This window comes from Lissotriton vulgaris, chromosome 3_1 (assembly GCF_964263255.1).
Source record: "Lissotriton vulgaris chromosome 3_1, aLisVul1.2, whole genome shotgun sequence".
In the NCBI taxonomy this organism is placed as follows: Eukaryota; Metazoa; Chordata; class Amphibia; order Caudata; family Salamandridae; genus Lissotriton; species Lissotriton vulgaris.
Window position 1 is genome coordinate 1,777,959,979 of NC_141689.1, and position 13,793 is coordinate 1,777,973,771.

Genomic DNA, 13,793 nt, shown 5'->3' on the forward strand with positions numbered 1-13,793 from the left:
CACAAATAGAGATTCTTATTTCATTCCTAATTTGGAAAATCCAGTAGCATCTTTGTTTACCAGAGGTTTCGACAAATTAAATTATTACCCTGATGACACTGTTTATAATGATGAGTTGAAGGGTGTTTCTGAATCCCAAGTTGACAAAACGCAAGTTATAAATAAAGCAGGAAGTTCTAATGTTATATCTGATAATGGTATTTCTGATGATAGAAGTGTATTTTCTCAAAATATGTTTGATGATACATCTACTCATTCTGGTAGAATTTCTCATTTTCCTAATAAGTACAAAGAATATGTTATGTTTTAAATTATTTGTTATAAGAGAGATGTTGTATATGTTTTCCAGGTAAAACTAATAAAGCTTGTTGTATTCTGTAGTTTGCTTTCATCGCACTCTGCATTAACCTGCTTAGTGCATTGTGATGTCATGTAGAATCTTATCAATGTATAAATATGATGTCATGGAATGTTAAGGCATTGTATGCCAGTTGCCCTGCTTGTCAGCCACGCTTCTTGCTGGCTGCTTGTGGGCCTCCTTAATCAATAAATCTTTATTGATTTCATCTCTGCTGTATGGAACCTCTTCATTCCTGTTACTGTGGCGGACTTAAAGTCCACTGTAAATTCTTCGTAAAGTCCGCAATTGGTCTTTTGGAAGCAGAGTGAGCTGGATTCCTGGTTGTTGGAGGCATAGATAGGGTGAAGAAACTACTCGCCTGCTTATTGTGGAAAATTCAAATAAAATACAGTACCAGACCAACATGGCCGTTCCAGAAGCCCGGGATCATAAGATCCTGAGCGGTATACTTTTTTTTAATGAGTATTCAAAGCACGTCCTCTTTCTACGCCACTTCTCTCGACAGGCTCCAATCAGAAGCCCCAGCACATCGCGCTGGCCCAATGGCTGCGCACGTAACTGACTGTCTACTGTCCACTCCCGCTCCCTCCATCTCCATGGTGACAGTTTTAGCGGCGGCCTCTGCGCTGCAGCGCTCTGGTGGATCAGTGGAGGAAATTAGGACCTTAGTGGCGCCTCCCAGGGAGCTACAGCGAGTACCTCGGCTTAATACGACACTTGTCTGCTTGTCTCGAGAGAGAGATCCAGGGGTATTATAATCTGAGTGGACAATGGGTTCGGCGAAAGAATGACTGGCAGGGAGTGTAGCCCGAGGGAATCCAAGTGACCTATGGAAATAGGAGCAGCATCTCAGAAGGAAGAGCAAGCATCCAGAATACCAGCGACATCCCATCCCCCTCACCATCGCCCCCTTTGCAACCATGGAGTTGAGCCTGAGCCGCGTGGATTATCTGCAGGTGAGCCATAAAGCCATAATCCTCAAATGCGCTCAAAGATGTGCACAGACCCGTAGCTTTGACAGGCCTTCTGTCCTGAAAGCACCTCCAATTCCGCGTTGACAGCCCCTGCGCTGTGCCGATACCCCCCCCTCCATATGGGTGGGAACCCCCACTCCGCTCTGCCAAACACATCTTCTTTGGTATATCCCCATTGTCTCCACAGGCAGCGCCCCCCCGGGTCTGCAGGACAGCTTCCACCATCGGCACCGACACATCTCATGCTCCGTCTGCACAGCAAACTCCCTCCTTATGCCAGCCTTCCCTGGCTGCACTGACAACCCCTAATCTGCACTGATGACCCCCCCGAACTGACCGCACCAAGTTTATGCACTGGCAGTGTCCCATCTGCAGGCAGTGCCCCTCCACATTGCATCTATCTGCGCTGATTGCAATCTCAACATCTCCATCACTCCCATCTACAGTGACAGTGCCCATTTGTAGTGATAACACCCCCATTTGCTTGACAGTGCCTTCCATCTGAACTGACAATACCACCGTCTGCACCCAGCTCTCCCCCATCTGCACACAGCTCTCCCCCATCTGCACACAGCGCTCCCCCATCTGCACTCATAGCGCTCCCCCATCTGCACTCATAGCGCTCCCCCATCTGCACTCATAGCGCTCCCTCATCTGCACTCACTGCACACCCCAATCTGCACTCACTGCACACCCCATCTGCACTCACTGCACACCCCATCTGCACTCACTGCACACCCCATCTGCCCTCACACTGCGCACCCCATCTGCACTCACTGCACACCCCATCTGCACTCACTGCACACCCCCATCTGCACTCACTGCACACCAGAGGCGCAACTAGAGCCACATTTCGGGGGGAGGGGGGGCTAAGAAAAAATTTCGGGGGGGGGGGCTGGAACATTAAGCAGTAGGTAGAGTGGCGCTGCAGTGGCTCTTAGAAGGGGTGAAACATCAACAAGGCCTCTTTAACATGCACACAGTCTTTTAAAGACCTGTGAAGTGCTCGGGTGCGGCTGTGTGTGTGTGCCGGGGAGCTGTCTGAGCCCGGGCTGCCACACACGACGGGGGGGGGGGGGGGGGGGGGTCTTGAAACCCTTTGATTCCAATGGGTGTTGCGCGCCTGCTGCACACCCCCATCTGTACTCACTGAGCACCCCCATCTGTACTCACTGAGCACCCCCATATGTACTCACTGAGCACCCCCATATGTACTCACTGAGCACCCCCATATGTACTCACTGCGCTCCCCCATCTGCACTCACAGCAAACCCCATCTGTTCTCACTGAGCACTCCAATCAGTACTCACTGAGCACCCCCTTCTGCAATCACTGCGCACCCCCATCTGCACACAGCTCTCCCCCATCTGCACACAGCTCTCCCCCATCTGCACACAGCTCTCCCCCATCTGCACTCACAGCACTCCCCCATCTGCACTCACTGCGCTCCCACATCTGCACTCACAGCACTCCTTCTTCTGCACTCACAGCACTCCCCCATCTGCACTCACAGTGCTCCTCCTTCTGCACTCACTGCACACCCCCATCTGTACTCACTGAGCACCCCCGTCTGCACTCACAGCACAACCGTCTGCACTCACAGCACACCCGTCTGCTTTCGCAGCACACCCTGTCTGCACTTGCAGCACACCCCATGTACACTCACTGCACACCCCTGGTGCACTCACTGCACACCCCCATCTGCGCTGACCATCTGCACTGACGATCTGCACTGACCACCCCATCTGCACTGACCACCCCCATCTGCACACAGCTCTCCCCAATCTTTACACACAGCGCTCCCCAATCTTTACACACAGCGCTCCCCAATCTGCACTCACAGCACTCCCCCTTCTGCACTCACAGCACTCCCCCTTCTGCACTCGCAGCACTCCGCCATCTGCACTCACAGCACTCCCCCATCTGCACTCACAGCACTTCCCCATCTGCACTCACAGCACTTCCCCATCTGCACTCACAGCGCTCCTCCATCTGCACTCACTGCACACCCCATCTGTACTCACTGACCACTCCATCTGCACTCACAGCACACCTGTCTGCACTCACAGCACTTCCCCATCTGCACTCACAGCGCTCCTCCATCTGCACTCACAGCGCATCCCCATCTGCACTCACTGCACACCCCATCTGCACTCACAGCACGCCCCGTCTGCACTCACAGCACGCCCCGTCTGCACTCACAGCACGCCCCGTCTGCACTCACAGCACGCCCCGTCTGCACTCACTGCGCATCCCTCGTCTCCACTCACTGAGCACCCCCCGTCTGCACTCACTGCACACCCCATCTGCACTCACTGCACACCCCATCTGCACTCACTGCACACCCCATCTGCACTCACTGCACACCCCATCTGCACTCACTGCGCATCCCCATCTGCACTCACTGCGCATCCCCATCTGCACTCACTGCACACCCCATCTGCACTCACTGCACACCCCATCTGCACTCACTGCACACCCCATCTGCACTCACTGCACACCCCATCTGCACTCACTGCTCACCCCCATCTGCGCTGACCAACCCCTTCTGCACTCATAGCGCTCCCCCATCTGCTCTTTCTGCGCACCCCCATCTGCTCTTTCTGCGCACCCCCATCTGCTCTTTCTGCGCACCCCCATCTGCACTCGCTGCGCAGCCCATCTGCACTCGCTGCGCAGCCCATCTGCACTCACTGCGCACCATATGTGAACCCGCTGCGCACCCTATCTCCACTCACTGCACACCCCATGTGCACTCACTGCACAACCCCAAATGCGCTGACCGCCCCATCTGCACTCACAGCGCTCCCCCATCTGCACTCGCTGCGCACCCCCATCTGCATTCGCTGCGCATCCCCCATCTGCATTCGCTGCGCATCCCCCATCTGCATTCGCTGCGCACCCCCATCTGCATTCGCTGCGCACCCCCATCTGCATTCGCTGCGCACCCCCATCTGCACTCGCGGCGCACCCCATCTGCACTCACTGCACACCCCATCTGCACTCACTGCAGACCCCATGTGCACTCACTGCACACCCCATGTGCACTCACTGCACACCCCATGTGCACTCACTGCACACCCCATGTGCACTCACTGCACACCCCATGTGCACTCACTTCGCACGCCCATCTGCACTCACTTCGCACCCCATCTGCACTCACCGCACACCCCATCTGAACTCACCGAGCACCCCATCTGCACTCACAGTACACCCCGTCTGCACTCACAGTACACCCCGTCTGCACTCACAGTACACCCCGTCTGCACTCACTGCACACCCCATGTGCACTCACTGCGCATCCCCATGTGCACTCACTGCGCACCCCATCTGCGCTGACCACCCCTTCTGCACTCACAGCGCTCCCCCATCTGCACTCGCTGCGCACCCCCATCTGCACTCGCTGCGCACCCCCATCTGCACTCGCTGCGCACCCCCATCTGCACTCGCTGCGCACCCCCATCTGCACTCGCTGCGCAGCCCATCTGCACTCGCTGCGCAGCCCATCTGCACTCCCTGCGCACCACATGTGAAACCACTGCGCACCCTATCTCTACTCACTGCACACCCCATGTGCACTCACTGCACAACCCCATATGTGCTGACCGCCCCCATCTGCACTGACAGCGCACCCCCATCTGCATTCGCGGCGCACCCCCATCTGCATTCGCGGCGCACCCCCATCTGCACAAGCGGCGCACCCCCATCTGCACTCGCGGTGCACCCCCATCTGCACTCGCGGCGCACCCCCCCATCTGCACTCGCCGACCCATCTCGACTGACCGCCCCATCTGCATTGACCGCCCCATCTGCATTGACCGCCCCATCTGCATTGACCGCCCCTCCATCTTCACTCACCGCATCCCCATCTGCACTCAATGCACTCCCCATCTGCATTCAATGCACTCCCCATCTGCACCCAACACACTCCCCATCTGTACTCCACGCACTCCCCATCTGTACTCCACGCACTCCCCATCTGCACTCCACGCACTCCCCATCTGCACTCCACGCACTCCCCATCTGCACTCCACGCACTCCCCATCTGCACTCCACGCACTCCCCATCTGCACTCCACGCACTCCCCATCTGCACTCCACGCACTCCCCATCTGCACTCCACGCACTCCCCATCTGCACTCCCCGCACTCCCCATCTGCACTCCCCATCTGCACTCCACGCACTCCCCATCTGCACTCAACGCACTCCCCATCTGCACTCAACGCACTCCCCATCTGCACTCAACGCACTCCCCATCTGCACTCAACGCACTCCCATCTGCACTCAAAGCACCCCATCTGCACTCAAAGCACCCCATCTGCACTCACTGTACCCCCATCTGTACTCACAGTACCCCCACCTGCACTCACTGCACACCATCTGCACTCACCGCACCACCCATCTGCACTCACCACCCCATCTGCACTCACCACCCCACCTGCACTCACCACACCCCCAACTGCATTCACCACACCCCCAACTGCATTCATTGCGCCCCCAACTTCATTCACCGTGCCATTCTTCTGCACTGATCATGCCTCCCAGCAGCACTGAGCGTGACCCCCCCATTTGCACCTGCAACAACTCCTCCTGTCCGCACTGACAACCCCCCACTCGTATGCACACACTCTGTACAGAGCTTGTACACACTCTGCTAAGAGATCAGCGACAGTGTGCAGAGATTATCCACCCTGTTTGCACGTAGAGCACCCTCCCCTCCTCTGCATTGACATCTCTCCTCCTCTGTACTGACAGTTCCTGTCCTCTGTACTGAGAGCTCGTGCCAATTGCGTGGACAGCGGTTCCCCTCTCCCCCTAATCAGCCTTGACCGCACGCCTCACACACTATATCTGCACTCAGAGCACCCTACCTACATCCCTGTATGCAGTGACGGTGTCCTCGCCTGGTCTGCACAGAGTGACCCTCCCCCAATACATGGAGAGAGACCATACCAAATACAGAGAAAGCACCCCACACACCCCCACCATGACTGCACAGAGATCATTAATTTTGTCGGCAGGGCGTCGGCCTGCCTGACAGCACCCATCCTCTTTGAGGCTCCGACCGTGTTACTTCGGTACATGTACTGTGATGCTGGACTGATTTTGTTCCCCATTGCTTCATACTGTACCAATTTAATTCTTATTCCGTGGTTACAGGAAGAACATTCAAATACTTACCCCTCCCTTGGGCACCTCTTTCTACTTTCTGGAGCCCAGTCTGCCAGTGTAGCCCTTGCTCACCCCACCACATCTCTTACCCTGGTGTAACCATTGCGCACCCTGACGCTACTCTACCTCCAGGCTCTCATGCTTCATTGATGTTCCCAGGGGAGACCTGGCTCTTCACAAGTTCATGCCACTATCGTGCCTCAAGACTTAGTACCAGCTATTACTATACTAATACGTGTAATCCCATCCTGATGATGACCTGAAACAACACAAGTCGAAACGCCTTTGACAAAACTCAGCAGAATTACGGCTTCCTTGGCCCTTAACATGTTTCTAACAAATTTTTGTTCACAGTGTGAGTCTGTTGGGTACCAATTTTAAACTGCGCTGTCTCGCTGTTTTGTCACCACATCACGTCTCACCTTGTGTCATTCACATAGCCATGAGCACTTTGTGTGTACTTATGTTTAGGATTACACTTGCATATAATGAAATGTAATACTGCTGTCTGAAAATAATGCTTTCTCCAGAAACTCTAATACAGACAGCGATATCAACTTTGGTGTCTTCCTCTTTCTTGTCTCCTTCTTGTAATTTTAATTTACATTCTAGTAATTGTCTTTATGTTTAAATGTATTTATTAGCATTTTCGATGTCAGGAAACAGTACAAAGGCTAGTAATTGTCTTTAAAGTATTACCTGTTAAGACATTGTTGCCTGTTACCACATTTCTCTGGTTCTCAAATGGGTTTATGGGAATTCTCCTGTTTTATTTTCTGTCTGCACTGATGACATGCCCACCACCTGCTTTGACGGCACACTTCTACTGCCAGGGCGCACATTTGCACTCAGAGCTGCCCCAGTCCTCTGCAGTGAGAGCTCCCTCTCTGTCTGCACTGCAAGCTTCTCTATCTTCTGTACTGACAGTGCTTCCTTTGTGTACTGACAGTGCCCAACAACTATCACCCATCTGTGCCAAAGGCTATGCTATTCTACAGCAACGGCTGTCCCCATTTGAACCAACAACTCCCCCTTCTTGCACTGACAGCCAGCGCTTCCTTCCCCTGTCTCCACTGCAAGGTTCCTCCAGGTGCTAGCCCATCCTGGTTATAGTAGCAGCTCCCTTCCACTACAGTGACAGCTCCCCCTGACCTCTTCTACCCATATGGTCGTGCAGGACCCCCATGTGCACTGACACAGGGTCATCCCTATCTGCACTGTCAAGGCCCACCTATTTGTACTTGCATTACCCACCCATATGCACTGACAGAGTCCCCATCTGCCCAGAAATCGTCCAACCCATGAGCACAGGGATCGTTGACCCCCATCAGCATATAGAGCTCACCCATCCCCTGTCTGCATCGCTAGAGCTCCCTGTCTACACTGAAAAGTTCCCTGTCTGTACTGAGTGCTCCCCTTGTATTTTCTGTTGCTGCGCCCCCGTGTTCTCTGCACAACAAACCCAGTAAGCTAACCCTGCTTTCAGTGAGAGCTCTTCAACTGTCTGCACTGACTGTGCTCCCTGAACCGATGCTCCCCTGTCTGAACCAACTACTTTCGCCATCTGAACCAACTGCTTCCCACTTCTGAACCAACTTCTTCCCATCTGCTGCTTGATAATAATAATATAAAATAAAGGCAACCATTCCTTGACTTTAAAAGGAAACCACAACACGTATTTATTGGCACTATGCTAATTTAAAAGTAATGTCAGGGCTGCAAGCCACTCTGAAGGTGTCTGCGAGCTACTGGTAGCTCGCGATCAACTATTTTGAGACGCCTGCTGTGACCTGGTTTAGTCAATGGAGTCTGCATGCGGCGGTGCTTCTTTGACCTGATTGCACAAAACATGCAAGCGTTTGGTAAGTGGAATGTAGAATTCGCAAAGTATCACTGGTCATTTGGAGTAATGGGGTCACAGTCTGTCTTCACTTTATAGGCATACGGCATACGTCTGTCCGTTAAAACTTCATGGGACTCAATCCGTTCAAGGAGCTTGGTGTGTCTCTGATGCTCATAGGGGTCAATGTCATGGCATCTACCCATGACAAGTCAGTCAATATACAAATCTTAGCTATTTTAGCCTTAGTACACCATTCCTCTTTTTCACAGCTCCAACTGCTGCCAGATGACAGCACCATTAAACTTTAAAATTAAAATTCGACTTATTGAAGCGAAGGCTCCATACTCTCAAACACTTCAAATAGAGAAGAGCTACAGCACTCTCCCTTGGTCTTTCCAAATGTGTAAGGCAGCATCCTCAACAATTTTGCAGCTTGTGAGGCATTACTAGGGCCGTCATCTACAGACAGTGGCAAGGCCCAACACTCCAACAGCAGGCACCTCATTCCTTTTGGGATCAGGGTAGGGAATCTAGCAGACAATGCAGAGACCTGCAAGAACAGCAAACCATTCTGTCTTCTGAGCCCACTGGCAGCAGCCTCCTAGATGCCTTAGTTTGCCCTTAGCAGCACCAGACTACTCCATGGGAAGCAAGATCAGTCATTTTCTCCACAGCGTCAAGCTATAACATCTGACCGGTGAATCCTGCAGAGTCCTGCCATTCCTTTGTGTCCTGCTGCATCTTCCAGCCTCATCAGATCGTCTTCGCAGGACCATTTGTCCAGTTTGCTGCAGATATATCAGACTCTTTTGGACAAAGGAGCCAAAGAGTGGGTCATGGCCTTAGAGATTGGAACTGGGTGCTATTCCCGTTATTTCCTTGTGCTGAAAAAGAGCGGAGGCCTCCCTCCTATTTTAGTCTATCAACCCCTTACTTACTTCCTGCAGAAGGACCAATTCAAGATGCTCTCGCTGACCAGGTTCTATCTGATCTGGATCCAGGTGACTGGATGATGGCATTGCACTTGCAGGACACCTATTTCCATATCCCTGTCCTGCAGACCCACCGGACTACTTGCAGTTCTACATGGGCTCTCTTTTAGTTCCACCAGTGCCCCTTGTGTGTTCAGAAAGGGGATGGCTATGGGAATTAGTTTTCCCCCTACCTCGACGATTGGCTGTTGTAGGCGGGCGCACCTCCGTCAATCACAGACCACCTCCAGACGATAGCGAACCTCTTGACATAGTACGGGTTCACAATCAACATGCCAGAGTCACACCGGACTCTTTGCAGAGGCTCCCTTTCATTGGGGCCATTCTGGGTACAGTGCCCTTTCAGGTCTTTCCTTCAGGTCAATGAGTTCAGGGCATTCACGCTATTATTCCAATATTTCAGCCTCTGTCTTGGTGCTCAGTGAGGATGGCTCTGAGGCTTCTTGGTATGCTGATCTCCTGCATCCTTCTTATTGACCATGCCAGATGTCAAATGTGGGCTCTACAGTGTGATCTGAAGTATTAGTAGACACTTTCACAGCAGTAGCCAACTAAGATCCTGAAGATAGCCGCAATACTCTATAGGTTACTGGCTGAAACATGTTGATCTAAGCATACTACGATAGGATCTAATGTTTTCTGTCGTTTTTTCTTGTTTTTAATCCTAGCACATGGTAGCCAGAATAAAATACTGTGGTAAACCCTGTAGCTAGTTTTAACATCACTTCACTCGCTGCACTGCACCTCTCACTACGCCAGGTCAGCTCACATTGGGTTTTAGTATTAACCCCTCTCACAAACTTCCCTGAGCCCCTCCCTCGCAGCGACGGCGTTGTAGCCTGCATCATGACTAGGCTTCATGATGCGAGCAGGATTCCAGATGATGAAGCATGCCACCTCTGGTGGGTGAGGGAAACCGTCCTTCAAAGGGACGCCTTCTTCCAAGCCAGCTTTTGTTGTCTCCAAGGTAATCCTTTACAGACCTGAGGTTCTTGTGTTTTGTGTTACTGAAATCGGGTAGCGCACCCTTGCTGGTCTTTAAACCTCCTCTGGCCCTCTTCATGTGTACAACATTAAAAACATCCTCCTGTTCATCGTGGAGAAGCTGGTTCAGATCCTCGTGGACAACACCACTGCCATAAGGTGGAGTGGGGTCTGCTCTCTGTGCCAGAAGGACCTGTGCCTCTGGACCTGGCTAAATAGTCCTGTATCCCTACTTGTACATCACCTGATGAGATCTGTAAATACCAGGAGGATGAACTCAGGCAGCAATGCCTAGCAGATCACAAATGGCAAATATATCTGGAAGTAGCTCTGGCAGGGCATCTTCTGGTAATGGGGAGAACCCTGGCTTGTTCTGTTCACCACCTCCAAGAATGTGCAGAGTCCACACTTTTGAGTGTTAGAGTTCACAAGAAGGGTCTCTTTAGGAGACTCATTCTGCCTAGAGTGGAGCACAAGACTCCTGTATACTTTTCATTCATTGCTTTGCCTGCCCTGGGTTCTGAAGAAGATCAGAAATGACCAGGCCCAAGCCATCCTAGTGGCTCCAGATTGGACCAGGAAAGTATGGTTCCCGTAAGATTATGAGCATCTGTCTCGGATCAAGCTGACACTTTGGGAGGATCTCCTGTTGCAGCAGAAGGGCAGAGTCCTGCACCCAAGCCTGCACAGTCTACTTTTTCGTGCATAGAGAGTGAGTGGAAGGGAGATCGAATGCAGTCATCTGCCATCAAAGTGGCAGATGTCATCCTGGCGGCCAGGCATCCTTCTACAAAATCTGTTTCCACTGGACGATGGGACAAGTTTGTGGCCTGGTGTGGCACTCGTAACCTGGACCAGTTGCTTGCCAAACTGTTGGATGTGTTACTGATTTGGCCCAGCAAGGACTTGCAGTGGGCACTGTAAAAGGTTACCTGTCAGCCCTTTCAACTTTTTTGTGTTTGTCAGACCAGCTGTCCTTGTTCAAATCACCTGCTGTGAGGAGTTTTCTTAAAGGTTTGGCCCACATGTTTCCACTGAAGCCTTTCGTCACGCCTTAGTGGGATATTAATTCGGCCTTTTCTTTTCTTATGTGTACCCGTTTGAGCCATTACACAGCTGTCTCTTACATCTCCTGACTGTGAAAGCAGTCTTTTTCATTGAGATCACCTCAACTTATTGTGTAAGTGAGCTTCAAGCTCGTTCTGTCTAGACACCTGTTAGACGGGACCTGGAGGGTCGGCCGAGGACAAGGGAAGAGGTCTCCGGGGAGAGCCGTCTCCAGCGATCGTACAGACAAGTAACTTCCCCCCCACAGAATAGGCACCACACAAGGATAAGATTTAACGTTCTTTATAAGCAATCTTGAAGTACGATAGAATGGTACAAGGAGGTCTGGACTCAGGGGTCCCCTCGATTCTAGTCTCTTGGAAGGGTAAGGGGTAGCGGGACAGTCTTGTTACCAATTTGGTAGTTACGATGAGATGATGGGTAGCTCACAATCCTCGAGCTCGACGTTCCTGAAGGACGGGTTGCGGTAGCGCCAGCAGATCCCGGAGTGGTCGAAGGTGGCAACGGTCCGCGGCAGCGCCAGCAGGTCCCGACGAAGATGGTAGTTACAACGGATTGCGGCAGCGCCAGCAGGTCCCAACGAAGATGGTAGTTTGCAGAGGGCCGCGGCAGCGCCAGCGGCAGGGCGACAGTTCACAAGGCAGGGCTGCGGCAGCGCCAGCAGTCCGTCAAGGATGAGTTCTTCTCGGTGTCTCTCGACTCCAGGATACAACTGCCTTCCTGCTCTGGAGCTGCCCTAGTTATAGGTCTGGCGCCCTTTGATGTCTGGACCCTCACACTTGGAGGTCGGGAGGTCCGGGATGAGGGAGTCCAGACACCCAGCAGGGGGGTGGAGCCAGCGCCCGGGGAGGCTGGGGGCGATCGGCACCTGGCGGGGGAGAGCCATCGACACTTCTTCCTCCCATTGACCTGCCAAGTGGTCCGCTCACCTCCTGGTGGATGATGGTGCTGGGCTGTCGGGGCCTGGCCAGGCCCAGGGTTGGGGTCGGGTTGAGGCCACGCGGCCTCGTGGTGCAGTGTCCAAGATGGCGGCTGGGCCGGGCAATGGTGCTGACGGTGGCCCGGGCCAGTAATACAGAGATGTCCGGGAGCAGGAGTCCCGTAGGGGACGGGTTGCGAGTGGCTTCTGTGGGTAGCCCCTGGAGAGCTGGTGCCCGGGCCCTGTCGGGCGGGGAGGGAGCGAGCCCTTCATGTGGCCTGTCCAACATGCGTCCCCCCCAGCTGAAGGCGGGGAGAGTCACCCATCCTCTTGGGGACTTTCCACGTCGAGGCGGAAAAAGCGTGACAGGCCATCCGCGTTGGCGTGATCCTGGCCAGGGCGGTGCTCTACAGTGAAGTCCATCCCCTGCAGGGAGATGGACCATCGCAATAGCTTGGGATTCTCCCCCCGCATTTGCATCAACCATTGCAGGGGGCGATGATCTGTTCGCACCCGAAAGTGGGTACCGAAGAGGTAGGGCCGGAGCTTCTTGAGGGCCCATACTACTGCGAATGCCTCCCTCTCGATGGTGCTCCAGCGCTGTTCTCGGTCCAGTAGGCGTCTGCTGATGAAGGCCACTGGTTGGTCGACTCCCTCGGGGTTCAGTTGGGAGAGGACGGCCCGATGCCATGGTCGGAGGCATCAGTCTGGACGATGAACTCTCGGCTGTAGTCGGGAGCCTGGAGCACAGGGGCGGTGCACATGGCGGCCTTCAGCTTCTCGAAGGCCGCTTGACAGTCAGGAGTCCAGTTGACTCTTTTTGGTTGGTTCTTGGAGGTCAGTGCCGTGAGGGGCCCCACAATGCTGCCGTAGTCCTTCACAAACCGCCGGTAGTACCCGGTGAGCCCCAAGAAGGCTCGGACCTCGGTTTGGGTGATGGGTGGTTGCCAGGACTGGATGGCAGCGATCTTGAGCTGGAGAGGGGCCACCAGACCGCTCCCCACTTGGTGTCCGAGGTAGGTCACGGACCCCTGGCCAATCTGGCATTTGCTGGCCTTGATTGTGAGGCCGGCCCGTTGGAGGGCCTGCAGGACCTCTCGGAGGTGACGGAGGTGGTCTGACCAGTGGCGGCTGTACACTGCGATATCGTCCAGGTAGGCGGCGCTGAAATCTTCGAGGCCCGCCAATACCTGGTTCACCAGTCGCTGGAAAGTGGCTGGAGCATTTTTCATGCCGAATGGCATCACTTTGAATTGGTAGTGGCCATCCGGGGTGGGGAAAGCGGATCGTTCCTGAGCCCTGGGGGTGAGGCCGATCTGCCAGTAACCTGCTGTCAGGTCGAAGATGCTGAGGTAGCGGGCAGCCCCCATGCGGTCGATCAGCTCATCTGCTCGGGGAATGGGGTGAGCGTCGGTTCGGGTGACAGCGTTCAGACCCCGATAGTCAACACAGAATCGGAGCTCAGGGGTGGTGCCGGGGGC

The 13,793-nt window shown here is 53.7% G+C and overlaps 1 protein-coding gene across 1 annotated transcript in view; it reads left to right on the forward strand.

Moving 5' to 3' along the window:
- The first annotated feature begins 951 nt into the window (after positions 1-951).
- The window catches only part of BBS7 (Bardet-Biedl syndrome 7), a 264,083-nt gene continuing 251,241 nt past the window's right edge, over positions 952-13,793 (forward strand). The window contains exon 1 of the mRNA XM_086962213.1: positions 952-1,317. Within this exon, the coding sequence (XP_086818339.1) occupies positions 1,282-1,317 (36 nt within the window). The 5' untranslated portion in view covers positions 952-1,281. The remainder of the gene's footprint in view (positions 1,318-13,793) is intronic.